The 27,971-nt window shown below is 40.3% G+C and overlaps 2 protein-coding genes across 2 annotated transcripts in view; both read left to right on the top strand.

Annotated features, from left to right (window-relative positions):
• The first annotated feature begins 3,154 nt into the window (after nt 1-3,154).
• Nucleotides 3,155-14,966, top strand: tulp4b (TUB like protein 4b). Its single transcript, XM_029426615.1, is given in 10 exon segments — nt 3,155-3,179; nt 3,866-4,104; nt 6,207-6,441; nt 6,759-6,882; nt 7,420-7,564; nt 8,299-8,392; nt 8,483-8,626; nt 9,159-9,493; nt 9,495-12,452; nt 13,275-14,966. Coding segments are annotated over 10 exon segments (4,416 nt in total). The 3' UTR covers nt 13,392-14,966.
• A 1,782-nt stretch (nt 14,967-16,748) lies between these two features.
• slc18b1 (solute carrier family 18 member B1) overlaps nt 16,749-27,971 on the top strand; it is a 12,848-nt gene continuing 1,625 nt past the window's right edge. Inside the window, exons 1-12 of the mRNA XM_029426619.1 lie at nt 16,749-16,877; nt 17,981-18,108; nt 19,033-19,128; nt 22,624-22,697; nt 23,966-24,113; nt 24,511-24,667; nt 24,925-25,061; nt 25,381-25,482; nt 25,552-25,643; nt 26,314-26,409; nt 27,308-27,382; nt 27,863-27,956. Coding sequence (XP_029282479.1) covers nt 16,865-16,877; nt 17,981-18,108; nt 19,033-19,128; nt 22,624-22,697; nt 23,966-24,113; nt 24,511-24,667; nt 24,925-25,061; nt 25,381-25,482; nt 25,552-25,643; nt 26,314-26,409; nt 27,308-27,382; nt 27,863-27,956 — 1,212 coding nt within the window. The 5' untranslated portion in view covers nt 16,749-16,864. The remainder of the gene's footprint in view (nt 16,878-17,980; nt 18,109-19,032; nt 19,129-22,623; nt 22,698-23,965; nt 24,114-24,510; nt 24,668-24,924; nt 25,062-25,380; nt 25,483-25,551; nt 25,644-26,313; nt 26,410-27,307; nt 27,383-27,862; nt 27,957-27,971) is intronic.

Here is a 27,971-nt window from a genome sequence, read left to right as displayed (position 1 = left end):
ACGGACAGTATAAGTGACGAACTGTGTAAGTGACGGACAGTATAAGTGACGAACAGTGTAAGTGACGGACAGTATAAGTGACGAACAGTGTAAGTGACGGACATGAACAGTATAAGTGACGGACAGTATAAGTGACGAACTGTGTAAGTGATGAACAGTATAAGTGACGGACATGAACAGTATAAGTGACGGACAGTATAAGTGACGGACAGTGTAAGTGACAAACAGTATAAGTGACGGACATGAACAGTATAAGTGACGGACAGTATAAGTGACGAACAGTGTAAGTGACGGACAGTATAAGTAACGGACATGAACAGTATAAGTGATGAACAGTATAAGTGACGAACAGTGTAAGTGACGGACAGTATAAGTGACGGACATGAACAGTATAAGTGACGGACAGTATAAGTGACGAACTGTGTAAGTGACGGACAGTATAAGTGACGGACATGAACAGTATAAGTGACGGACAGTATAAGTGACGAACTGTGTAAGTGACGGACAGTATAACTGAGGGACATGAACAGTATAAGTGACGGACAGTATAAGTGACGAACAGTGTAAGTGACGGACAGTATAAGTGACGAACAGTGTAAGTGACGGACATGAACAGTATAAGTGACGGACAGTATAAGTGACGGACAGTGTAAGTGACAAACAGTATAAGTGACGGACATGAACAGTATAAGTGACGAACAGTATAAGTGACGGACAGTATAAGTGACGAACAGTGTAAGTGACGGACAGTATAAGTAACGGACATGAACAGTATAAGTGACGGACAGTATAAGTGACGGACATGAACAGTATAAGTGACGGACAGTATAAGTGACGAACTGTGTAAGTGACGGACAGTATAAGTGACGGACATGAACAGTATAAGTGACGAACAGTATAAGTGACGGACAGTATAAGTGACGAACAGTGTAAGTGACGGACAGTATAAGTAACGGACATGAACAGTATAAGTGACGGACAGTATAAGTGACGAACAGTGTAAGTGACGGACAGTATAAGTGACGGACAGTATAAGTGACGAACAGTGTAAGTGACGGACAGTATAAGTGACAAACAGTGTAAGTGACGGACATGAACAGTATAAGTGACGGACAGTATAAGTGACGAACTGTGTAAGTGATGAACAGTATAAGTGACGGACATGAACAGTATAAGTGACGGACAGTATAAGTGACGGACAGTGTAAGTGACGGACAGTATAAGTAACGGACATGAACAGTATAAGTGATGAACAGTATAAGTGACGAACATGAACAGTATAAGTGATGGACAGTATAAGTGACGGACATGAACAGTATAAGTGACGGACAGTATAAGTGACGAACTGTGTAAGTGACGGACAGTATAAGTGACGGACATGAACAGTATAAGTGACGGACAGTATAAGTGACGAATTGTGTAAGTGACGGACAGTAAAGTGACGGACATGAACAGTATAAGTGACGAACAGCAGTGTAAGTGACGAACAGCAGTATAAGTGATGAACAGCAGTATAAATGACGGACAGTGTAAGTGACGGACATGGACAGTATAAGTAATGAGCAGTATAAGTGATGAACAGTGTAAGTGATGAACAATATAAGTGACGAACAGTGTAAGTGATGAACAGTGTAAGTGACGAACAGTATAAGTGACGGACATGAACAGTATAAGTGACGGACATGAACAGTATAAGTGACGGACATGAACAGTATAAGTGACGGACATGAACAGTATAAGTGACGGACAGTCTAAGTGACGGACATGAACAGTATAAGTGACGGACAGTGTAAGTGTCGAACAGTGTAAGTGACAAACAGCAGTGTAAGTGACGAACAGCAGTATAAGTGATGAACAGTAGTATAAATGACAAACAGTGTAAGTGACGGACATGAACAGTATAAGTGATGAACAGTATAAGTGATGAACAGTATAAGTAATGAACAGTATAAGTGATGAACAGTATAAGTGACGAACAGCAGTGTAAGTGACGAACAGCAGTATAAGTGACAAACAGCAGTATAAGTGATGAACAGCAGTATAAATGACGGACAGTGTAAGTGACGGACATGAACAGTATAAGTAATGAGCAGTATAAGTGATGAACAGTGTAAGTGATGAACAATATAAGTGACGAACAGTGTAAGTGATGAACAGTGTAAGTGACGAACAGTATAAGTGACGGACATGAACAGTATAAGTGACGGACATGAACAGTATAAGTGACGGACAGTCTAAGTGACGGACAGTGTAAGTGAAGAACAGTGTAAGTGACAAACAGCAGTGTAAGTGACGAACAGCAGTATTAGTGACGAACAGCAGTATAAATGACGGACAGTGTAAGTGACGGACATGAACAGTATAAGTAATGAACAGTATAAGTAATGAACAGTATAAGTGATGAACAGTATAAGTGACGAACAGTATAAGTGACGGACATGAACAGTATAAGTGACGGACATGAACAGTATAAGTGACGGACATGAACAGTATAAGTGACGGACAGTCTAAGTGACGGACATGAACAGTATAAGTGACGGACAGTCTAAGTGACGGACATGAACAGTATAAGTGACGGACGTCTAAGTGACGGACAGTGTAAGTGAAGAACAGTGTAAGTGACAAACAGCAGTGTAAGTGACGAACAGCAGTATTAGTGACGAACAGCAGTATAAATGACGGACAGTGTAAGTGACGGACATGAACAGTATAAGTAATGAACAGTATAAGTAATGAACAGTATAAGTGATGAACAGTATAAGTGACGAACAGCAGTGTAAGTGACGAACAGTAGTATAAATGACAAACAGTATAAGTGACGGACGTCTAAGTGACGGACAGTGTAAGTGAAGAACAGTGTAAGTGACAAACAGCAGTGTAAGTGACGAACAGCAGTATTAGTGACGAACAGCAGTATAAATGACGGACAGTGTAAGTGACGGACATGAACAGTATAAGTAATGAACAGTATAAGTAATGAACAGTATAAGTAATGAACAGTATAAGTGACGAACAGCAGTGTAAGTGACGAACAGTAGTATAAATGACAAACAGTGTAAGTGACGGACATGAACAGTATAAGTGATGAACAGTATAAGTGATGAACAGTATAAGTGATGAACAGTATAAGTGACGAACAGTATAAGTGACGAACATGAACAGTCTAAGTGATGAACAGTGTAAGTCACGAACAGTATAAGTGACGGACATGAACAGTATAAGTGACAGACAGTGTAAGTGAAGAACTGTGTAAGTGACAAACAGCAGTGTAGTAGACGAACAGCAGTATAAGTGACAAACAGTGTAAGTGACGAACAGTATAAGTGACGGACAGTATAAGTGACGGACATGAACAGTATAAGTGACAGACAGTGTAAGTGAAGAACTGTGTAAGTGACAAACAGCAGTGTAGTAGACGAACAGCAGTATAAGTGACAAACAGTGTAAGTGACGAACAGTATAAGTGACGGACAGTATAAGTGACGGACATGAACAGTATAAGTGACGGACATGAACAGTATAAGTGACAAACAGTGTAAGTGACGAACAGTATAAGTGACGGACAGTATAAGTGACGGACATGAACAGTATAAGTGACGGACATGAACAGTATAAGTGACGGACATGAACAGTATAAGTGACGACCAGTATAAGTGACGGATATGAACAGTATAAGTGACGGACAGTATAAGTGACGGACATGAACAGTATAAGTGACGGACATGAACAGTATAAGTGACGACCAGTATAAGTGACGGATATGAACAGTATAAGTGACGGACAGTATAAGTGACGGACATGAACAGTATAAGTGACGAACAGTGTAAGTGACGAACAGTATCTCTATATTTAGTATAAATATAAGACTCTCTGCTTCAGAGGCCCATCACCACCATCTGTTGGGGGCACAGGGACTCTCGTCTGTTCCTGGCCTGTGGCCCGGCGCTGTATGTGGTGCGCGTGGAGCACCGCGTGGCCAGCCTGCAGCTCTTGTGCCAGCAGGGCATCGCCAGCGCCCTGCGAGAGGAGAAAGACGTGGGGAAGCTGAACATGCCGTCGCTGCTCTGCTCCTACGTCACCACGGCCTTCATACCCACCATCAAGGTGCACACACAGCGTGTGATGGTGAAAACACCACAGTGTATAAATACTCTGCTTGCAAAACCTTTCATTCTGCAGAGTAATATATACAGTTAGGTCCATAAATATTTGGACATTGACACAATGTTCATAATTTTGGCTCTCTACACCACCACAATGGACTTGAAATTAAACAATCAATATGTGCAGACTTTCAGCTTTAATTTGAGGGCATTCACATCCAAATCAGATGAATGGTGGAGGAATTACAACACATTGTATACATGGTGTCCACTCTTTAAGGGACCAAAAGTAATTGTACAAGTAACATAATCATAAATCAAATTGTCACTTTTAATATTTGGTTGCAAATCCTCTGCAGTCAATAACAGCCTGAAGTCTGGAACCCAGAGACATCAGCAGACGCTGGGTTTGGTCCCTGGTGATGCTCTGCCAGGCCTCCACTGCAGCTGTCTTCACTGTACACTGTCCACTTCCACAAGTGAAATGCTCACTTGGATTCAGGTCAGGTGACTGACTTGGCCATTGCAGAACATTCCACTTCTTTGCCTTAAAAAACTCTTTGGTTGCTTTCGCAGTATGCTTTGGGTCATTGTCCATCTGCACTGTGAAGCGCCGTCCAATGAGTTCTGAAGCATTTGGCTGAATATGAGCAGATAATATCGCCCGAAACACTTCAGAGTTCCTCCTGCTGCTTTTGTCAGCAGTCACATCATCAATAAATACATGAACCAGTTCCATTGGCAGCCATACATGCCCACGCCATAACACGACCACCACCATGCTTCACTGATGAGGTGGCGTGCTCTGGATCATGAGCAGTTCCTTCCCTTCTCCATACTCTTCTCTTCCCATCATTCTGGTACAAGTTGATCTTTGTCTCATCTGTCCACAGGATGTTGTTCCAGAACTTTACAGGCTTTTTTAGATGCGTTTTAGCAAACTCTAATCTGGACTTCCTGTTGTTGAGGCTCACCAATGGTTGACATGGTGTGGTGAACCCTCTGTAGTTACTCTGGTGAAGTCTTCTTTTCATTGTTGACTTTGACACAGATACACCCACTGTACCTCCTGGAGAGAGTTCTTGATCTGAACTGTTGTGAAGGGCTGTTTCTTCACCAGGAGAAGAATTCTTCTGTCATCCACCACAGTTGTCTTCCATGGTCTTCAAGATGTTTTGGTGTTGCTGAGCTCACCAGTGCGTTCTTTCTTTTTAAGAATGTACCAAACATCTGATTTGGCCACACCTAATGTTTGTTATTTCTCTGATGGGTTTGTTTTGATGGTTCAGCCTAATGATGTCTTGCTTCACTGATAGTGACAGCTCTTTAGACTTCATATTGAGAGTTGACCTCAACACATTCCAAAAGCAAATACCGCACTTGAAATGAACTCTAGACCTTTTATCTGCTCCTTGTAAATGAACTGACGAGGAAACAACACACACCTGGCCATGGAACAGCTGAACAGACAATTGTCAAATTACTTTTGGTCCCTTAAAAAGGGGATACCACGTATACAATGTGTTGTAGTTCCTCCACCGTTCATCTGATCTGGATGTATATACCCTCAAATTAAAGCTGGAAGTCTGCACTTAAAGCACATATTGATTGTTTAATTTCAAGTCCATTGTGGACATGTGTACAGAGCCAACATGATGAAAATTGTGTCAATGTCCAAATATTTATGGAACTAACTGTATATTACATTACTGTTGGAGCTGGTCACAAAGTAACTAAAAGTCCTTTTAGTGCAGTAACATTTATAACATTAACCTCTGAAATGTCCTAAAGTGGAAGAATAAAGGATTATAACATGGAAATATTCCATGTAAGTAAAGTACCTTAAAATTGCAGTAAAAGTAGTAATACTACAGTGTAGAAATACTCTGCACAACACAGTAAAACTCCTGCATGCAAAATCTTTAAAAGTAAAAAAGTATCAGCATTAAAATAACTTAAAGTACCAAAAGTACAGATTAATGTGCAGAAGATAATTCATTATTGTCTTACAAAATGCAGTGCAACAGAAGTATAAAATATAATTCTCAGAATTGTCCTTGGAGTCTCCAGAGACCCTGCAGCTCTTTCCTCTCTTTGTTCCAGCCCCCGATCCCCGACCCTAACAACATCCGGGACTTTGTGAGTTACCCCACGGCCGGGAACGAGCGGCTGCACTGCACTATGAAGCGGGCGGAGGACAGCCCGGAGGCGGGGGGGCCCTGCTACACACTGTACCTGGAGTATCTGGGAGGCCTGGTGCCCATCCTCAAAGGTCGGCGCATCAGTAAACTGCGGCCCGAGTTCGTCATCATGGATCCAAAGATGGACAGCAAAGCAGGTGAGAACTTAGAGCACAGACTTTAAACTCTGCTGATGTTTTTATTGATATGTTTTATATTTAATCTATCACCACGTCCTATGTGTGTTTCACATTGTAATTACCTTTCATGCCTTTAAATGTCTTTTTATCAATTGTTTTAATTGACGATTTATCCTTTTAAAATATATTTCTATTAATTGATCTTTTAATGGGTTTCTCTGTGTTTATCTTTATTATTCTTTTTAACTCGATGTGTTAGATGAGCCTCGAACACGCTCTGGGGTTTCATACAGACTTTATCTCAATGTTCTCACCACATGTGTGTGTGTTTCCAGAGGATGTGTGTGTGAACCCCATGATCTCCTACACCGACAGCTGTAACTGCTCCGACTCCAGCGACATCGAGCTGAGTGATGAGTGGGTCGGGAAGAAGTCGCCCAAGTTATCCCGAGGAAACAGGTCAGAAACATCGTTACACATCACAGGTTACAGAATACAGAAAGTGTTACACAGGAACCCAAGCACAAGGAGCACAGGGACCACAAGAACCACATGGAGCACAGGGAGCACAGGGACCACAAGAACCACAGGGAGCACAGGGACCACAGGGAGCACAAGGAGCACAGGGACCACAAGAACCACAGGGAGCATAGGGAGCACAAGAACCACAGGGAGCACAGGGACCACAAGAACCACAGGGAGCACAAGAACCACAGGGAGCACAGGGACCACAAGGAGCACAGGGACCACAGGGAGCACAGGGACCACAAGAACCACAGGGAGCACAAGAACCACAGGGACCGCAGGGAGCACAAGGAGCACAGGGACCACAGGGAGCACAGGGACCACAAGAACCACAGGGAGCACAGGGACCACAGGGAGCACAGGGACCACAGGGAGCACAAGGACCACAGGGACCACAGGGACCACAAGAACCACAGGGAGAACAAGAACCACAGAGAGCACAGGGACCAAAGTTACCTCTTTGTTTTAAAGGATGAACTTGGAGTCGAGGAAATCTCCCAAACTTTCCCGCTCCAATCAGGAAGGCCAGCGGTCGCCACGGATACCAACGAAGAAGCCTCCGGTGCGGTCACCCAGTCTGACGCGGCGAGAGTTTTCTATGGACGGGATCTCCGAGGTGAGAATATTTTTATGTATGTAAAATATAAAGGAGACTAATATATTACTGTAATCAGGGAATCAGGGAACAAAGTGATGAATGTGCGCAGGGACATCAGACACGGGGCCGGCCGATAGATCTTTAGGTTTTGCCGCGATATAGATCTACAATATATATCTCGATTTAACTCTTTGATGCGTTTCATTAAACCAGCAGACTATTCTAGTAAACTAATCTGAACTCTTCTTCTAGTTTTTATTATTAAGTTTGACTAATTATTCACACAATGGAAATTAGATTTTTCTTTGAAATACAGTTTGCAGGCGAGATGTTTTTTTTAAATGATCATTCATTTTATTTATTATTTTATATTTATTGATTGATTGATTGATTGATTGATTGATTAATTATTGACGGACTGACTGACTCATTGAATGAATGTTAAATCATCTATCGTGTTCACCGGAAGGTTGCTTTTATTTTGAAGTCACTTTTCCGTCGCTTTTATTTTGAAGTCACTTCTCTGTTGCTTTTATTTTGAAGTAAGTTCTTGGTCTCTTATTTTATCTGAAGCTGGCAGCTTATATATATATATATATATATATATATATATATATATATATATATATATATATATAATATAGTTGCAGTACATGGATATTCTAAATATCACCCTCATCACATCTGCTGGCTCGTGTCAGATCTTTATAATTTCCTCATCACAACAATAATAACTTTCTTCTTCTTCACAGCACAACTACCTCGCTCAAGTCACCTCCAACATCTGGGGAACAAAATTCAAAATTGTTGGACTCGCTGCTTTCCTCCCTGCTAACCTTGGTGCAGGTAACACACACACACACACACACACACACACACACACACACACACACACACACACACACACACACACTGAGACTTTCTTCTTCGTTTCAGTCATCTATAAGACGAGCTTGCTTCACCTGCAGCCGAGACAGATGACCATCTATCTTCCAGAAGTGCGCAAGATTTCTCACGACTTCATGAGTCTGCCGGTGTTCAACCCCAACGTGTTCAGCGAGGACGAGGATGATTTACCAGGTGATGAAGATGCAGCTGACTTCAGTTTGTTCTGAGCTGGAAGTATTATTTATTCAGTCACCACACACAAGACAACAAGTATAAACCCTGAACCATACGAGTGACTGTAGCATAACGCTCATTTAGGCCTGTCATACAATAAAACTAAAATCATTCTTGTAGCCCTCAAACATTACAAATTCACATTACATTTTACATTGTTCCATGAATGAACCTCAACAATAGAAACATTACATCGCTTTTAATCCCTTCTTTAGTGTTTTGTCGGTAAACTTACATATTACATATTTACGCCCATTTCTTCTTGTGGTTGTGACTGTTTCCCACCTGGCAACACTGCTCAACATTCACATCTATTTCTTTTTGATACATTTAACCAAATTAGATTTCCAGCTGACCCTTCCAATAGCAAACAAAAGTTACCAGAACAAAATACATTTGTAAAATGACATTTTGTTAACATTGCACATATCATGAATATAAAGTATAAAGAGTTGTGACTGACTCAGTTCTCCTTTGTGTGTTTATTAAGTGATGGGGCCTTCTGGGGTGGCTGGAGATAATCCTTCGTGCACGGTCAACATTCCCATTGCTCCCATCCACAGCCCGGCTCAGGCCATGTCTCCCACTCAGAGTATCGGCCTGGTCCAGTCTCTCCTGGCCAACCAGAACATCCAGCTGGACGTGCTGACAAACCCGACCGCCACCGCAGCCGCTGCAGCTGCAGCCGCAGCCGCCTCTGCACCTGCTGCTGATCACAGGCAGGACGCAGTCCCAACACCGTACCCGATGCCAGCCAGATACTCAAACCCCGGTCAGGTGATCTTCAATGGGCTGGAGATGGCTCCTCTTCTCCCTGGTACTCTCCCCCCCCCCACCCCCACCTCACCACCTCCCACCGCAGCCTCACCCGCAGCGCTCACATCCGCAGCAGACTCGCACACTGCAGCCCAAACAGGTACAACAAATGCAGGCGCAGCAGCAGAAAATGCACCATCATCAACAGCAGCAGCAGCATCATCAGGTCCAAACACAGCAGCAATTACAGCAGCAACATCAACAGCAACAGCAGCAACTACAGCAGCAACATCAGCAGCTGCAGCAGCAGCAACAACAGCTGCAGCAGCTGCAGACGCTGCACCAACAGCAGCAGCAGCAACACCAACAGCACCAGGCTCAGCAACACCAACAAATGCAACAAAATCCAACGCACCAACAGCTGCACCACCAACAACAGATCCAGCAGCAGCAGCAGCAGATGCAGCTGCAGCACGAACAGATGCAGCAGCAGCAGCAGCAGATGCAGCAGCAGCAGCAGCAGATCCGGCAGCAGATCCAGGAGATGAGGCAGCAGCAGCAGCAGCTGCAGCAGCAGCACCAGCAGATCCAGCAGCAGCACCAGCAGATGCAGAGGCAGCACCAGGTGATGCAGCAGCAGCTGAAGATGCAGATGACGCTGCCGCCTCCTCCCACCGGATATCCAACCATTTCCTTGCACCAGATTCATCTTCTGCCTCCTCCTCCCACCACTGAGCCGGGCTTCAACAGGGAGCATGGACACACCCTGAAGCCGAGCCTGCCGCGGACTTTACCCCCCTTCACTGACATGGATGGGAGCATGGAGCTTCAGCTGAGGAAGGTGAATCCTCCTCCTCCGTACCCGGGAACCGTCGTGTCTGCGGCGATAGCTACGGCTGTTGCTACACCTCAAACTCTTGTCACAAACTGTGACAGCCCAAGTGTCCTGTCGTCCGACCTTTGCCTGAAGAAGGAAGAGTTCCTGCTCCACCCGGTTACTTTGCAGTACCCCACTCCTCTGGGGTATGAGAGGATCACAACCTTTGACAGCAGCGGCAATGTGGAGGAGGTTTGTCGGCCACGCAGACGCCTTGTTCGCAACCAAAATGCGTACGCTGTCCACGGGATCGGAGGCTCGGCCACGCTCAAAGTCACCTCATCTGAGAATAAAAAAATACAGCTTCCCTACAGCTCTGCAACATTGAGCCGCCTCTCTGTCCCTCGATACTCAATACCGAGTGGAGACCCTCCTCCTTACCCCGATCCAGCAAATCAAGTCACCGCCACGCTTCCTCCTCCACAGAGAATTGACAGTAGTCTGATCCATGCCACCCTGCGCCGGGACCGCAGGGACGTGGGACTCAAAGTGCCGCAGATGATGGAGAGCTCAAGAACTCTGCCCACCAAAGCAAAAATGAACAGCACACTTGCACTGAGCTACCAGCAGAGGGCGCCCACCGCATTGTACACATGCACTCAGTGCAGCAGCAACAGCAGCAGCACAAGTGTTAGTGTTAGTGGCGGGGGGACTATGAGTAGTGGCATCGCAGGCGGCACGGTGGTGAGGCAGGACTTCCCACCGGGGAAAGGAACTCATCACAGTACCATCATCGTGCACTCCAAAAGCACCACACCCCTCTCCTCGCAGTCGTCTTACAGCCTGCTGAGCGCCGCTGATACCAGCCGGGACAGAACGGTGTACGTTAACTCTGCCTTCACCGAAGACGAGACTTTGAATCAGCAGTGTCATCTGGAGAAATCTGTGCGTCAGCTGACTCTTGGCGACGTCAGCTTGACGGTTAAACGCCCTCCACCTTACCAGTGGGACACCTCCACCACGGAGGAGTTCTGGCTCACTCCAGAACAAACCATGTTAGCTCCTCCACCCGGAGCTCATAAACCGCCTCCGCTTATCATCAGTCAAACTCAGCACCTGGACATGACCCGGCTGCCGTTTGTCTTCACGACTAAACCTCCAAGCAGCCAGACCTCGAGCACGCTCACGTTCCCGTCAGGGTACCAGATATCGCTCTCGCCTTTTCCTCCGGCTCACAGCGCCCCTCCGCCTCAGTGCTCTCCAAATGAAGTGGTCAGTTCTGTCCCTTTTGCTCAGCAGGAACCCAGCTTGGTCTTGCCGCCGGGCTATCCTCCGAGTCTCGCTAACTTGTCGTGCTGCCCTCTCCCTCCCATGTACCCCGGAGCCAGCTCCTGTGGCGGCCTCCAACTGCACCCTGTCAGTCTTCACCCTTGGAACCCGTACCCCTGCCCGCCACCCATGCAAGATCCTCCAGCACCTCCACTCCCGACCAAAACTCATCAGATCTTAGAAAAGCCGATCCTCTCCCCACCTCCTCCGACCGGGCCTCCCCCACCTCCCCCTCTCCCGCCTCCTCCTCCACCTACTGAGCTGCCACCATCCAAAAGCGCCACAGAGGATCTAGCAGACAACTTTCTCGAGCCATCGTCTCTGAACGAAAGCCCAGTGCAGCAGGAGTCCGAGCGCTTCAACAAGAAGAGCCGCAAAAGAGTGGACAGCCGAGCCGAGGACGCCAACATGCCCGCCGTCTCGGAGGGGAAATCCAGAAAGGAAGGACGTGCGCTCTCTGACTTCAACACGCTCATCTCCAGCCCGAGGCTCGGCAGCAGGGAGAAGAAGAAGCCTAAGGGGCAAAGAGAGCAACTCAATAAAACCAAGAAGATGAGCCGGACCAACGAGTTCCAGGACAGCTCCGAGAGTGAGCCGGAACTTTTTATCAGCGGCGACGAGCTCATGAACCAGAACCAGAGCAGTAAGAAGAGCTGGAAGAACAAGCGCAGCCTGCGGATGGCGAGTGAGCTGGAGGAGATAAAGTGCCGCAAGGCGAACGAAAGAGAGGACCGCAGTTTGGGAAGCCAAGGATTCGTATACGTGATGGCCAATAAACAACCACTGTGGAACGAAGCCACGCAGGTCTACCAGCTGGACTTTGGAGGACGAGTCACGCAGGAGTCGGCAAAGAATTTTCAAATTGAGCTGGACGGTAGACAGGTAATGTGATTAGAAATACTAAATAATTAAATGTTTACACACACACACACATATGCTTGCACACAGATATATTGTTGTTGCATAGATTTTCTGCTTCAGTCTCGAGCTGCTTCTGAAACGTCTGCCCTCAGATTTCTCCTCTGCTCTCTGTTTTTTTTGTGCACTTACCCCATCAAAATTCCCCAACCAATAGAAAGCCAGGCGTAGTGTTGACCAAGGAAATTATCCCTACTTCGTTTGGTTTGAAGGCCCTGACACACCACCACCGCTGTTGGTCAGCGTCTGTAGTGTTTGCGGTGTGTTCTGCACCTTTTCAGCCGATTCAGCTTGTTGAATCAGCAGCATAGTCGGTGGGAGAACTCCCTCTGATTGGCTGTTGAGCTTTAAAGTGATCAGTGCACGAGAAAAGAAACAGACATGAGGAGAACAGACTGAAGTGAAGAGAGCACACAGAGACTCTCATGTTTCCTCTCATATACAGAACACACAACATGGCCGTCTCTCCACAGCTCGACATTTCTCTTCCTGACAGATGAGTACAGACGCTGCCGCTTGCAGGTCTGGAGAGTTTCTTCCTCTCACGCAGACGCAGAACGTACGTGTTAGTTTGTCGCGTGCTGCCGCCTCTGCGATGTGTTCAAGTGCAACTTTCTGTCCAAGACAGTCGAGTCCGTCGCTGCTAGTTCTTTAAACTTTCTGGTGTGCCAGAATTCTTTATTTTATTGATTTCTTTATAAAATCTGAACATGAAATTCAATGAGTTTTGCTCTCAAACTGAAAGACTCTTGAATAAAGAAATAAAATTGTTCCTGTCTCTTTCAGGTGATGCAGTTTGGGCGTATTGATGGGAACGGCTACATCTTGGATTTCCAGTATCCTTTCTCAGCAGTGCAGGCATTTGCTGTTGCCTTGGCCAACGTGACTCAAAGGCTGAAGTGAAAAAGTTTTGTGTCGTTGTAGAAAATAATTCAGGAGAAGATGGTGGAGACTCCTGGTGTGTGGGGCTAAAGCTGGGAGTTGTAGTTCTTTTTAATATAAAGTAGGTGTTACACACGGAGACTCCAGCACTTCTGCTTCATACGTTGAATGTACTCGAGACTATTTTATTCATTATTCAAATGTTACTTAGTGAAGTTTAAAAAATGTCTGGATAAACAGAAGGTCGAGTACACGTTGGATTGAAAACATGGCAATGTGTTTCAAATGAATAAATATTTTATTTATGTTTGTGATGTTAATAAAAAATACATCGTTGGTGCGATGGCAGATACATTTTCACAAAGACAAACCATACGTGATAAAAAGTGCAGAAACGATTTTATTATGAATATCACTGTTAATATACCTTTATTCTTCATTTAAACCCATCTGTTCATTTATTTTAAAAAGTCATGTTCACATTGCTGCGCATGCAATAGAAGAATATATGGATTCTGTTTGTATATTTTCTATTCATGATACTTCTATGAAGTGATGCAATGAACAAAGTAAAACCTTTCTTTTGGCCACAATACTGCAAAACATTTATTCTTACTTCTGCATTTGTTCATGTGTAAATTCACATCCTCCTTCCTTTCATTTCCAAAACTCCTGGTCAGCAGGAAGTTTATTAGAGCCAAATATTTGAATGCATTTGGTTAGTAAACTACTAAACATTATTTATTTATATACGGCCTTCTGTGCAAAGTTGCAATACAAGGTGCTTAATACAACAATACAAAGAACACTGCACAGGAAAAGGAGATTTAAAAAAAGGCATTAAATTCATTCATCTAAAAATAAGGAGGTTAAAATGTCTTAAATTCAGTCTTTCAAAATGTTAAATGTTAAGACATGGGAAGTAGGAATTTATTTTCTCTCTGACGTTGCATTGTAAAATCTCAAAGTGCAGAACATTTCAAGTGTTAAACCCAGAGACAACCACGTGGTCGGCTCTGTAGTTCTTTGGTGTTCATGACGCTGCTTCATGGGAAGTCAGCGCGGCTTTAAATACAGCTTGTGTGCAATAAACGCTCAATACATAGAACTGATGTTGTACTTGCAAAAGAAAATACAAAGCTGCTTGCACTGTGTATTTAGTAAATGAAGACTGTGCTCATATGTTGCCAATTTCAGTAATTTTGTACTTTTCTTTAACATGGTAAGAGTTTTTGGATGTTTCGCTTGTAGAAAAAAGAATGAGAACAAAAAACTGCAAAAGGAAATAAACACGTTGATGATAAAGATTAACCGTCAGTAGGAGTGACATTCGTGTAGATTTGGTGCTAATGTATAAAGGAACAAATGGACATTTGCTTACAGGTTATTTTAGAGAAGAAAGTGTTTCAGAGTTTTTATTTAGCGCAGCTTCAGAGACTTCAGCGACAGTGTGTGTCTGTTATCAGCAGTGCTGCCTCATCAGTCGATGGTCGTCTGAGTTTATCTCTTATTTTGTGAAGGAAACAAATATGATGTGACCATAGGTGTACATGGACCTATAGGCTGGCCAGATGTAATAAAATACATTGTTCCAAGTGCTGTTGTGTTTCATTCAAAGACACAAAACGACCACAAAGAAACAACATGACCACAAAGTGTCACGGTCATGCAGCAGGTGGACCCAAATGCAGAAAGCAAAGCACTGAAGAAAGTCATAATTTATTTACCAGACTCAGATGAAGTCCAAACAAAGAGGACAGCAGCAGAAAGTGAGCAGGAGCAACAGGAAGTATAGACACACAGAGGACTAATCCCAGGAACAACACCCAGCTGCAGTCCCAATACAGGACAGGTGTGCAGAACAGAACTACGGCAACACAAGAGGGTCAGGAATGAAAATTGCAAAGCACACAAAGCAAAACAAAGACGTCCTAAAAACATGCAATGAACTGTTCAAAACCATAAAGAAGAACCAAAACTAAACGGAGTCCACAAACCAAGATGACCACACACACACACACACACACACACACACACACACACACACACACACACACACACACACACACACACACACATACATACATACTTCACTGTTGGGGGCAGTATTATGTAAAAAAAACATTACAATTAAAAAACAAACATACATTTATACATTTACTAAACTAAGCCAGCGGCAGTTTTACTATTTTAAGCTTTTTATGATGAATATGTGGGACAGGTACTGAATCCATCCATTTTATTTTTTACTTTATAGATTAAAAAACATATAACAATCGGTATCATTAAAAATATAAATGATGTTACACCATACCTGTCAACTCTCCCGTTTTTCCCGGGATTATCCCGTATTTTTCCTTCTTTCCCGCTGTCCTCCCGTTTAAATATGTTCCTGTAATTATCCCGTATGTTTAACCTTAAAAAAGAAAAATAGGCCTAATTTAAAAAAGTGTAAAGTGTCCTCCGGTACAGCAGGGGGCGGTATTGTGTTTAACTTTAGCTGAAAAACGTTATCCGCCAGTAAACACACAGAAGAAGAAAACCGGAACAATAACACAGAAGAAGAAAACCGGAACAATAACACAGAAGAAGAGAACCGGAACAATAACACAGAAGAAGAAAACCGGAACAATAACACAGAAGAAGAGAACCGGAACAATAACACAGAAGAAGAAAACCGGAACAATAACACAGAAGAAGAAAACCGGAACAATAACACAGAAGACGAGAACATGATGAGAGTCACAGTGAACGGGAGAGAGATGGAGACGCAGCTGTACCTGCCGAACAAGTTAAAACTTTATATAAGTAACAAATGAGAGGAGACCTTCACTTATTTAATAAAAAGTAGAGTCGGGACAACTCGTGCTTTTTGTAAAGTGTGCCATGACATGTTAGCATCGCACACGGCGGAATAAGCGTCCAAGCACGAGCACGAGGCACACACACTCAGTGACTTCACGTGTGATCAGAAGTGTCGGAGGACCAAGAGCCCAGAGCTGAGGACAGATGTCGAGGCTTTGTGCTAAACATAAAGTCTGCAGCCTGTTTCCAACAGGTCCCTTACAGAAACTCCCACACTGAAGAACATGTATATATGCAATTACAATACATACATCTTATAAACATGTCTGTACAAGTAATACATACTTTAAATAAAGATGTCATTCCTGAACCCGTCCCTTATGTGTTTACATTTACATTATATGGGTGGGGGCTGGTGGCTGAGAGCTGTTAAGGTGACAGGTATGTGTTACACATCAACTTTATGAGTATATTTCTTCATTTTATTTTGAAAGGTTCTTCAGAGAAACAAATCACTGTGTCCGCCGGAAGCTGCGTACAGGGGCTCTTATTTTGAAAGGATTGCGTGTTTTTTCTGTGTCCAGTGAACTTTATGGAGGAAATCCTCTCGAGCTGTTGTGTTTATAATCTCTGACAGCCTCGTGCGTGTTTCTCTCTCCGCGTGCGCTTTCATTCCCGGAAACTTGGAAATGGAGCAAACAGGTCGGTGACTTTATAATTAAAATGTAATGTAATAGTTATAATAGAGTAATAGTTATAATAAGAGTAATACTTATAATAATAGAGTAATAGTTATAATAAGAGTAATACTTATAATAATAGAGTAATAGTTATAATAAGAGTAATACTTATAATAATAGAGTAATAGTTATAAGAGTAATACTTATAATAATAGAGTAATAGTTATAATAGAGTAATACTTATAATAATAGAGTAATAGTTATAATAGAGTAATACTTATAATAAGAGTAATACTTATAATAATAGAGTAATAGTTATAATAGAGTAATACTTATAATAATAGAGTAATAGTTATAATAGAGTAATACTTATAATAATAGAGTAATAGTTATAATAAGAGTAATACTTATAATAATAGAGTAATAGTTATAATAAGAGTAATACTTATAATAAGAGAGTAATAGTTATAATAAGAGTAATACTTATAATAAGAGAGTAATAGTTATAATAAGAGTAATACTTATAATAAGAGAGTAATAAATCCTGCCTCTGAATGTTGACCTGAATTAAACTAACGCCATTATTGTTTGTTCTTCACTTCAAAATCTCTTTAATGTGGAAATCCATTTCTGCCAGTAAAATAAGAAAACATGAAAACTTCGCATGTGATGAAATATATAAATATATCCTGATATATATAAATATATAAATAAGTAAGTCATTTATAGTCATAATATCTCACAATAATGAAACAACACTTTCTCACCATAATAATTTCGAGTCACTAAGATTTTCCTTTAAATAATATAAAGCTTTTTTTTTTTTTTTTTTAATAATGAGTATCTCAACACAATTAAAAACCTTTTTAAATAATCAATCTTTTTTCCAAAATAATCAAAGAAACTTTTGAATAACAAAAAACCTTTTTAGTTTATAATCAAAATTAAAATAATGATTAGTATTTTTTTAAACAATGAGAAATATATTTTATTATTATTGCATGTTATTATTTATTACGTATTTTGAGATACTAAGTCATTATTTGAGAGAGTTTTCCATTATACGGACATAAAGTATATGTTTTGGCTGAAATGTTCTTCCCTGTGTATTTTTCCTGCCAACAGAGAGTGCCGCTCCGGCCCCCCCGCCGAGGATGACGAGGCAGCAGATCCTCACCTTGATATCAATCGCATCTGTAAACTTCAGCTCAATGATCTGCTACTCAATATTAGGCCCATTCTTCCCCTACGAGGTCAGAACACAGAAGACTACATGACACTGATGCTGAGTCAGGATACTCACTTTAATCTGGTTCCCAGGTTGTTAGTTAACGTTTAACTTTTCCGTTTGCGAACAGGGTGATTACAATCAGTTTAAGTATTTTGATATTTATTGCAGCTGCTGATAACGATAGTGTCAGCATGTGGAAACAATAACTGGGATTCTTTTGACTGAGGTATTAGAAACAATGATAATTTTTATTGAAAGATATATTGAATGTTGTGAGTTTTTGTGAGGATCAGTAACAAACTAAGATGTCTTCCTTCAGAGGAGACACTGCAGGTGAATAACTGACATAAAGTTCATCACTTCATTTAACACAACTATCACAACAATGTCAGAAAATGCTGTTTTCAACTTCTAAAAATAGATTTTTAAAATATTGTTTCTCCAAAAGCAGCTAGATTTAGCTCCTGATGGACAGAAGTATTATTGTGAGATCTGTTGAAAATCATATAAAACACCAGTTTTACAGTTTTTGTGAGAAATAAAAAGTTTTTATTTTGCAGGTTTATTTGAATAAATGTCTCTTTTGTCTCAGCTTTACCTTCGTGTGTTTACATGATTGCAATCAGCTGATATCAAATATAAATGTACTTATATGACCTGAAGCATAACGTCCCGTTCACATGTATTCCTCTGTACATTTCAAGCAATAATCTTGTTTTCATCATTATTATCATTATTAATATTATTAAACTGCTGCACATATTTGAATATATTTATTGTTATATATTGTGCATATGTTTACTATGTTTCTATAAATATATTCTTAAATTATTTTATTCTGGTTCTGCTGTAATGTTATTCCCTTTACAGTACGTGTCCTTATTTATCTCTGTACATGCTGTGAAATAATAACTCTATAATAAAAACATCCTTCGTGTTTCCTCAGGCGATGAAGAAAGGAGCCAGTCAGACCGTCATTGGACTCATATTCGGCTGCTACGCCGTCTGCAATTTGATTGGCTCATTGATAATGGGGAAATATGTAAGTATATGTTTCAATTTCTTCTTCTGGAGAAATATAAACATACTTACATACAAACACCTTCTCAGTGTGTGAAGCGTGACGTGCTGCACAAGTAAAGTAACGTAATGTAACAGTAACGTACTCAGTAAAAGTAATGTACTCAGTAACAGTAACGTGCTCAGTAACGTACTCAGTAACAGTAACGTCACGTAATGTAACAGTAACGTACTCAGTAACAGTAACGTACTCTGTAACATACTCAGTAACAGTAACGTACTCAGTAACAGTAACATACTCAGTAACAGTAACGTACTCTGTAACATACTCAGTAACAGTAACGTACTCAGTAACAGTAACGTGCTCAGTAACATTAACGTACTCAGTAACGTACTCAGTAACAGTAACGTACTCAGTAACAGTAACATACTCAGTAACAGTAACAGTAACAGTAACGTACTCAGTAACAGTAACGTACTCAGTAACAGTAACGTACTCAGTAACAGTAACGTGCTCAGTAACATTAACGTACTCAGTAACGTACTCAGTAACAGTAACGTACTCAGTAACAGTAACATACTCAGTAACAGTAACGTACTCAGTAACAGTAACGTACTCTGTAACATACTCAGTAACAGTAACGTACTCAGTAACAGTAACGTACTCAGTAACATACTCAGTAACAGTAACGTACTCAGTAACAGTAACGTACTCAGTAACAGTAACGTACTCAGTAACATACTCAGTAACAGTAACGTACTCAGTAACAGTAACGTACTCAGTAACAGTAACGTACTCTGTAACATACTCAGTAACAGTAACGTACTCAGTAACAGTAACGTACTCAGTAACAGTAACGTACTCAGTAACAGTAACGTACTCTGTAACATACTCAGTAACAGTAACGTACTCAGTAACAGTAACGTACTCAGTAACATACTCAGTAACAGTAACGTACTCAGTAACAGTAACGTACTCAGTAACATACTCAGTAATAGTAACGTACTCAGTAACAGTAACGTACTCAGTAACAGTAACGTACTCTGTAACATACTCAGTAACAGTAACGTACTCAGTAACAGTAACGTACTCAGTAACATACTCAGTAACAGTAACGTACTCAGTAACAGTAACGTACTCAGTAACATACTCAGTAACAGTAACGTACTCAGTAACAGTAACGTACTCAGTAACATACTCAGTAACAGTAACGTACTCAGTAACAGTAACGTACTCAGTAACAGTAACGTACTCTGTAACATACTCAGTAACAGTAACGTACTCAGTAACAGTAACGTACTCAGTAACATACTCAGTAACAGTAAGTACTCAGTAACAGTAACGTACTCAGTAACAGTAACGTACTCAGTAACAGTAACGTACTCAGTAACAGTAACGTACTCTGTAACATACTCAGTAACAGTAACGTACTCAGTAACATACTCAGTAACAGTAACATACTCAGTAACAGTAACGTACTCTGTAACATACTCAGTAACAGTAACATACTCAGTAACAGTAACGTACTCAGTAACAGTAACGTACTCTGTAACATACTCAGTAACAGTAACGTACTCAGTAACAGTAACGTACTCAGTAACATACTCAGTAACAGTAACGTACTCAGTAACAGTAACGTACTCAGTAACAGTAACGTACTCAGTAACAGTACGTACTCAGTAACGTACTCAGTAACAGTAACATACTCAGTAACAGTAACGTACTCAGTAACGTACTCAGTAACAGTAACGTACTCAGTAACAGTAACGTACTCAGTAACGTACTCAGTAACAGTAACGTACTCAGTAACGTACTCAGTAACAGACTCAGTAACAGTAACGTACTCAGTAACGTACTCAGTAACAGTAACGTACTCAGTAACGTACTCAGTAACAGTAACGTACTCAGTAACAGTAACGTACTCAGTAACATACTCAGTAACAGTAACGTACTCAGTAACAGTAACGTACTCAGTAACAGTAACGTACTCAGTAACAGTAACGTACTCTGTAACATACTCAGTAACAGTAACGTACTCAGTAACATACTCAGTAACAGTAACATACTCAGTAACAGTAACGTACTCTGTAACATACTCAGTAACAGTAACATACTCAGTAACAGTAACGTACTCAGTAACAGTAACATACTCTGTAACATACTCAGTAACAGTAACGTACTCAGTAACAGTAACGTACTCAGTAACATACTCAGTAACAGTAACGTACTCAGTAACAGTAACGTACTCAGTAACAGTAACGTACTCAGTAACAGTAACGTACTCAGTAACGTACTCAGTAACAGTAACGTACTCAGTAACAGTAACGTACTCAGTAACAGTAAGTACTCGTAACGTACTCGTACAGTAACGTACTCAGTAACGTACTCAGTAACAGTAACGTAACTCAGTAACAGACTCAGTAACAGTAACGTACTCAGTAACGTACTCAGTAACAGTAACGTACTCAGTAACAGTAACGTACTCAGTAACAGACTCAGTAACAGTAACGTAACTCAGTAACGTACTCAGTAACAGTAACGTACTCAGTAACATACTCAGTAACAGTAACTTACTCAGTAACAGTAACGTACTCAGTAACAGTAACGTACTCAGTAAACAGACTCAGTAACAGTAACGTACTCAGTAACAGAATCAGAGTAACAGTAACGTACTCAGTAACAGGTAACGTACTCAGTAACGTACTCAGTCACAGTAACGTACTCAGTAACAGTAACGTACTCAGTAACAGACTCAGTAACAGTAACGTACTCAGTAACGTAACGTAATCCGTAACAGTACTCAGTAACAGTAACGTACTCAGTAACAGTAACGTACTCAGTAACAGTAACAGTAACGTACTCAGTAACAGTAACGTACTCAGTAACAGTAACGTACTCAGTAACAGTAACGTACTCAGTAACAGTAACATACTCAGTAACAGTAACGTACTCAGTAACAGTAACATACTCAGTAACAGTAACATACTCAGTAACAGTAACGTACTCAGTAACAGTAACGTACTCAGTAACAGACTCAGTAACAGTAACGTACTCAGTAACAGTAACGTACTCAGTAACGTACTCAGTAACAGTAACGTACTCAGTAACAGTACTCAGTAACAGTAACGTACTCAGTACAGACTCAGTAACAGTAACGTACTCAGTAACAGTAACGTACTCAGTAACGTACTCAGTAACAGTAACGTACTCAGTAACGTACTCAGTAACAGTAACGTACTCAGTAACAGACTCAGTAACAGTAACGTACTCAGTAACAGTAATGTACTCAGTAACAGTAACGTACTCAGTAACGTACTCAGTAACAGTAACGTACTCAGTAACAGTAACATACTTCGTAACGTACTCAGTAACAGTAACGTACTCAGTAACAGTAACGTACTCAGTAACAGTAACATACTTCGTAACGTACTCAGTAACAGTAACGTACTCAGTAACAGTAACATACTTCGTAACGTACTCAGTAACATTCTCTCTCTCTCTCTCACACACACACAGATTGTTCACATTGGTGCAAAGTTCATGCTGGTTGCCGGACTTTTTGTGTCTGCATGCTGCACCATCCTGTTTGGGTAAGTGTCCAAATAACAATAATAATAACATGCCAACAATTTGTGAATATAGTCATATCAGAGTCAAAGGTTCGTACCGAGGGGATTCTGGATCTCTCTTTGTATCACTCCATAAATCACTAAATCCTGTCAACACACAGAACTCTGTGCATGTGCTGCATGTAGTGAGTGTAGCGTGTATAACATGAGCTGTGAGTGACATGTGAACAAAGCCCTCTGCACAAAGATATGATATGCAACCTCTATCATATACCAAGCCCAATTACACTGACAACAGATCATTTCGTAGTCTCTGTAACACAAGTACTGTTTATATTACAAGTGTTCATGTTTAAATATGTAAATTGTCACGGTGTAGGAGAGGACCCAAAAGCAGTTCAGCAGACGATATAACAAAAAGCGAGCTTTAATAAAACAAAGCTGAAACACTTATACAAAGTAGCAAAATAATAGTGAACAGACAAACCAGGTGTGAACACGGTGTAGACACGGGGTAGACACGGGGTAGACACGGGGTAGACACGGTGTAGACACGGGGTAGACACGGTGTAGACACGGTGTAGACACGGGGTAGACACGGTGTAGACACGGGGTAGACACGGTGTAGACACGGGGTAGACACGGTGTAGACACGGTGTAGACACGGTGTAGACACGGGGTAGACACGGTGTAGACACGGTGTAGACACGGTGTAGACACGGGGCAGACACGGTGTAGACACGGGGTAGACACGGGGTAGACACGGGGTAGGTACGAGCAGAACACAAGCGGGCAGATAACAGACACGTAACATGAACAACGAACCCACAAAGAACACTGAGACAGACAGAGATATACACACAGACACTAAATGAGGGAACGAGACACAGCTGGGAGAGAAAGGCAAACACACAAGGGTAGGAAGTAGAAACAACAGAGAAGAGTCATTCACAAAATAAAACAGGACATCACAAGACATCTAACGAACAGGCAGATTGTTACATAAATGAGGCATTATGTAATGTAGCTGTTGTGAGTTTAAATCTACACACACAAAGATAGAAACACACACTCTGATGTTCTCATGTTTGCTCTCGTCTAGTTGTTCTAGAAGATAAATATTGACAGTGTATATAACTTGTTGTTCTTCTCCACTATCAATGTGTGTAAAAGCAGATTTGTGATTGAATTCTCAGTCAAACTTCTTGATTTGATTGAAGACCAAACAAACAGCTGATTGAGTTCCTGACGTTTTATTTTCTTGTCTTCTTTGTTTTCTTCTCTTGAAGGTTACTTGACCGTGCTCCTGCAGGAGCTCCTTTCATTGCGCTGTGCTTTGTTGTGCGCTCTGTGGACGCTTTAGGCTTCGCCGCTGCCATGACCTCCTCGTTTGCATTGACAGCAAAAATCTTCCCGAACAATGTGGCGACTGTGTTGGTGAGTGCACGCTGCCCTGGGACCGGCGTGATGTGCAGACATCAGGATCACGAGAAAAACAAAAACAGCATTATTTGTCCCAGTGACAGAGTAATACATTTCTCCTGACGTGGAGTTAAAGTCTTTAAGCTGGTGTGTAAATTTATAAAGAGCCGAACACAGCAGAGCTGCAACACGAGGGCAGAAACATGACGATGGATTAAAGATAGAAATCTCCCTGAGACGCTGGAATCAGCATTTTATTACGAAAGTTACTTACATAGAAAAAATATAAATTAATCTGTAGAAAAGTCTTTAATGTGTTTCAGCCTCAGATTAACTGCTTTTCTGATTTATATGAAAGCGACAAACAAGACGATGAAAGTGAAGTTGATGTTTAAAGTGCTTGATTCTTTAGGGGAGTCTGGAGATGTTCACTGGACTCGGTCTGATCCTCGGCCCGCCGGTCGGCGGCTGGTTCTACGATTCCTTCGGATACGAAGTCCCGTTCATGTTCCTGGGGAGTCTGCTGTTCGTCATGGTCCCCTTCAACATCTACGTCCTGCCCAACATCGGTAGAACTATTTACACTTTTTATTCTCTCACTTTTAGGGAAGTTCTGGTTCGGTACCAATGTTTGTTGTTGTTATTTATTTTTTGTGATTAATTTATTTTTGTTATTTATTTTATTTTGTTTGTTTTTTGTTATTTGTTTTTATTTATTATTCATCATTTTTATCAACAAGGCCGATATACACAAATCGGTGCATCTCCACATCTTTTTAATAACGTAATAATAAGTTTATAGTAATACTTGTGTTTGTCACTGCAGAATCTGAACCCTCGAAGGATTCTTACTTCCGACTCCTCACCAAAGTGAACATCGTGCTGATCTGCTTCGTCATCTTCACTCTCAGCTCGGGGCTCGGCTTCCTGGACACGACGCTGTCGCTGTTCGCTATAGAGAGGGTCATTTACCTTCTTATGTACTCAGCGCTGTAGAAATATATAGAAATATATATTTATAAGGAGTTTGCTTCAGTGTACAATGGTGCTACAGAAACACAGAAAGAGAATTAAAATGTAAAATAAAAGCAAATACTGAAAAGAAAAGACAGAAATATTATAAAAAATAAATATTTTTAAATGTTTACAAGATACATAAATATACAATAAATATATATATATGAAAAATGACTGTGAAAAATATGCACAGTATATCTGAAAGAGAGTTTTGAAGTGGTGGTTTGGTGAATAACCCCCCCCCCTCCCCCGCTCTCGTCTCCAGTTCAAGCTCTCGTCGGGCTACGTGGGGCTCATCATGCTCGGCCTGTCGCTGCCGTACTGCCTGTCCTCCCCGCTGCTGGGATACTTCACTGATAAATACCCTGTGAGTGTCGCAGCAGCAGCTTCTTCCTGCAGGAGACTTTCTCTCTCTGAACGTGTTTCTGTGTTTCAGGCCAGCCGCCGTTGGCTCATGGTGGCGGGAGGGACGGCCACGGCCGTCAGCTTCTGCATGCTCGGCCCCGTGCCCGTCCTGCACATCCCCAGGTCAGATGGAAACTACAGTCACAGTGTGCCAACACGTTCTGATACTTCACTGCACTGCGACTTCTGTTTTCATCAGAAGCATCAATATCACATCCTCACAGCGACTTTCTTCTCAATGTGTTTTTATTCTAATCTCTACAAATAAAGTGTTTTTAAATTAATTTGAATTTAAAAGATATACCCTGTATGTATATATATATATATATATATATATAAATATATACGTATTTCTGAAAATGTTTTGCTATTCTTTTAAAGTCGAGGGTTATTTTGTGATATCTTTTAAATGAATTTAAAAACACTTTATTTGTAGAGATTAGAATAAAAACACATTTATAAAAAGAAGAAAGACAAAGAAGTGGACACGTTGTGAGGATGTGATATTAATGCTCATGATGAAAACAGAAGGACAGTCGTAGTAGTGCAGTGAAGTATATATGTATATATATATATATATATATATATATATATATATATATATATATCTGTCCATCTAATGCAGGCTTTACTGCAGATCCTTCAAAAGCATTACATTCTTTAATTATCTAAAAGTGAATACTATAACAATAAATATATTTTAAACAAATCTTTAAACTGTGTGTGTGTGTGTGTGTGTGTGTGTGTGTGTGTGTGTGTGTGTGTGTGTGTGTGTGTGTGTGTGTGTGCGCAGTCAGCTGTGGTTGCTGATTCTCATGCTCGGTGTAATCGGGTTTTCTCTGGGGATGACTACGATCCCCACGTTCCCCGAGATCATCTCCTGTGCATAGTGAGTGTACATGCAGTATGTATATATGTATTTATAAGTATTTATATGTGTATATATATATATATATATATATATATGTATATATGTATTTATAAGTATTTATATGTGTATATATATATATATATATATATATATATATATGTATATATGTATTTATAAGTATTTATACGTGTATATATATATAGATGTATATATATACAAGTATTTATATGTATATATGTATTTATATATATGTATGTATATACATGTATATATGTATTTATATGTATATATATATATATATTTATATATGTATTTATATATATATAAATACGTATTATATATATATATATATGTATATATGTATTTATATGTATTTATATTTATGTATTTATAAGTATTTATATGTATTTAGATATATTTATATATATATGTATATATGTATTATATATGTATTTATATGTATTTATATATGTATATATATATATGTATTTATATATATATGTATTTATATGTATATATATATATATATATATGTATATATGTATTTCTATATATGTATTTCTATATATATATGTATATATATGTATTTATATGTATTTCTATATATGTATATATGTATTTATATATATTTATGTATATATATATATGTATTTATATACATGTAAATATGTATATGTATTTATATACATGCATTTATATATATATGTATATATGTATTTATAAATATATATATATATGTATTTATACATATATATATATGTATTTATAAACATGTATATATGTATATTTGTATTTATATATTATATATTTGTATTTATATATATATTTGTATTTATATATATATGTATATATGTATTTATATGTATTTATATACATATAAATACATATATACATGTTTATGTGTATTATCTGTTAGTGAGCAGGGCTATGATGAGGGGCTCAGCACTCTCGGGATGGTCTCTGGACTCTTCGGGGCGTTTTGGTCTTTGGGGTGAGTATATAATATATACTATATACTATATATATTGATTATAATATATAACATATATAATATTAGTCCTGCTGGATTCTTCCATTAATACTGCATTTATTCATACTGTACATTTAAACTCTATTCTTTTTATTATTCTTGCATTCAGCATCAATATATTATATTATTATCACTGTTGTAATATTCTGTCATCGTATCATATTTTTTACAATAAAGAACACCTTTAAATAAATAAATGAACATATGAAATGATTTGATATAATCATATATTATTAACATCAGTGTTTAATCTTTTAATATCACGGTATATTGCGACGCCCCTAATTGTAACGTACATAGTTATTGTTGTTATTATTGTATACACATATTCTTAATGACTTATAATGTCGATGCTTCATATTTTTATATTCTGGAATTGAATCAACTGTCATAAAACTTCAGATTCTGATGATTTTAAAGTGTAAATTTCTTTGTTTTTAGGATGTTTTACGGGCCGATAGTGGGGGGGCTGGTCACACAGCACCTGAGCTTTGAGTGGGCCGCGGCCGTCCAGGGAGGCACCGCGCTTCTGGCTGTAAGTATCTGAGCA

Source organism: Cottoperca gobio, unplaced genomic scaffold, assembly GCF_900634415.1.
Source record: "Cottoperca gobio unplaced genomic scaffold, fCotGob3.1 fCotGob3_212arrow_ctg1, whole genome shotgun sequence".
In the NCBI taxonomy this organism is placed as follows: domain Eukaryota; kingdom Metazoa; phylum Chordata; class Actinopteri; order Perciformes; family Bovichtidae; genus Cottoperca; species Cottoperca gobio.
Note: the sequence above shows the minus strand (reverse complement) of the source record. Positions and strands in the feature narration are given on the sequence as shown.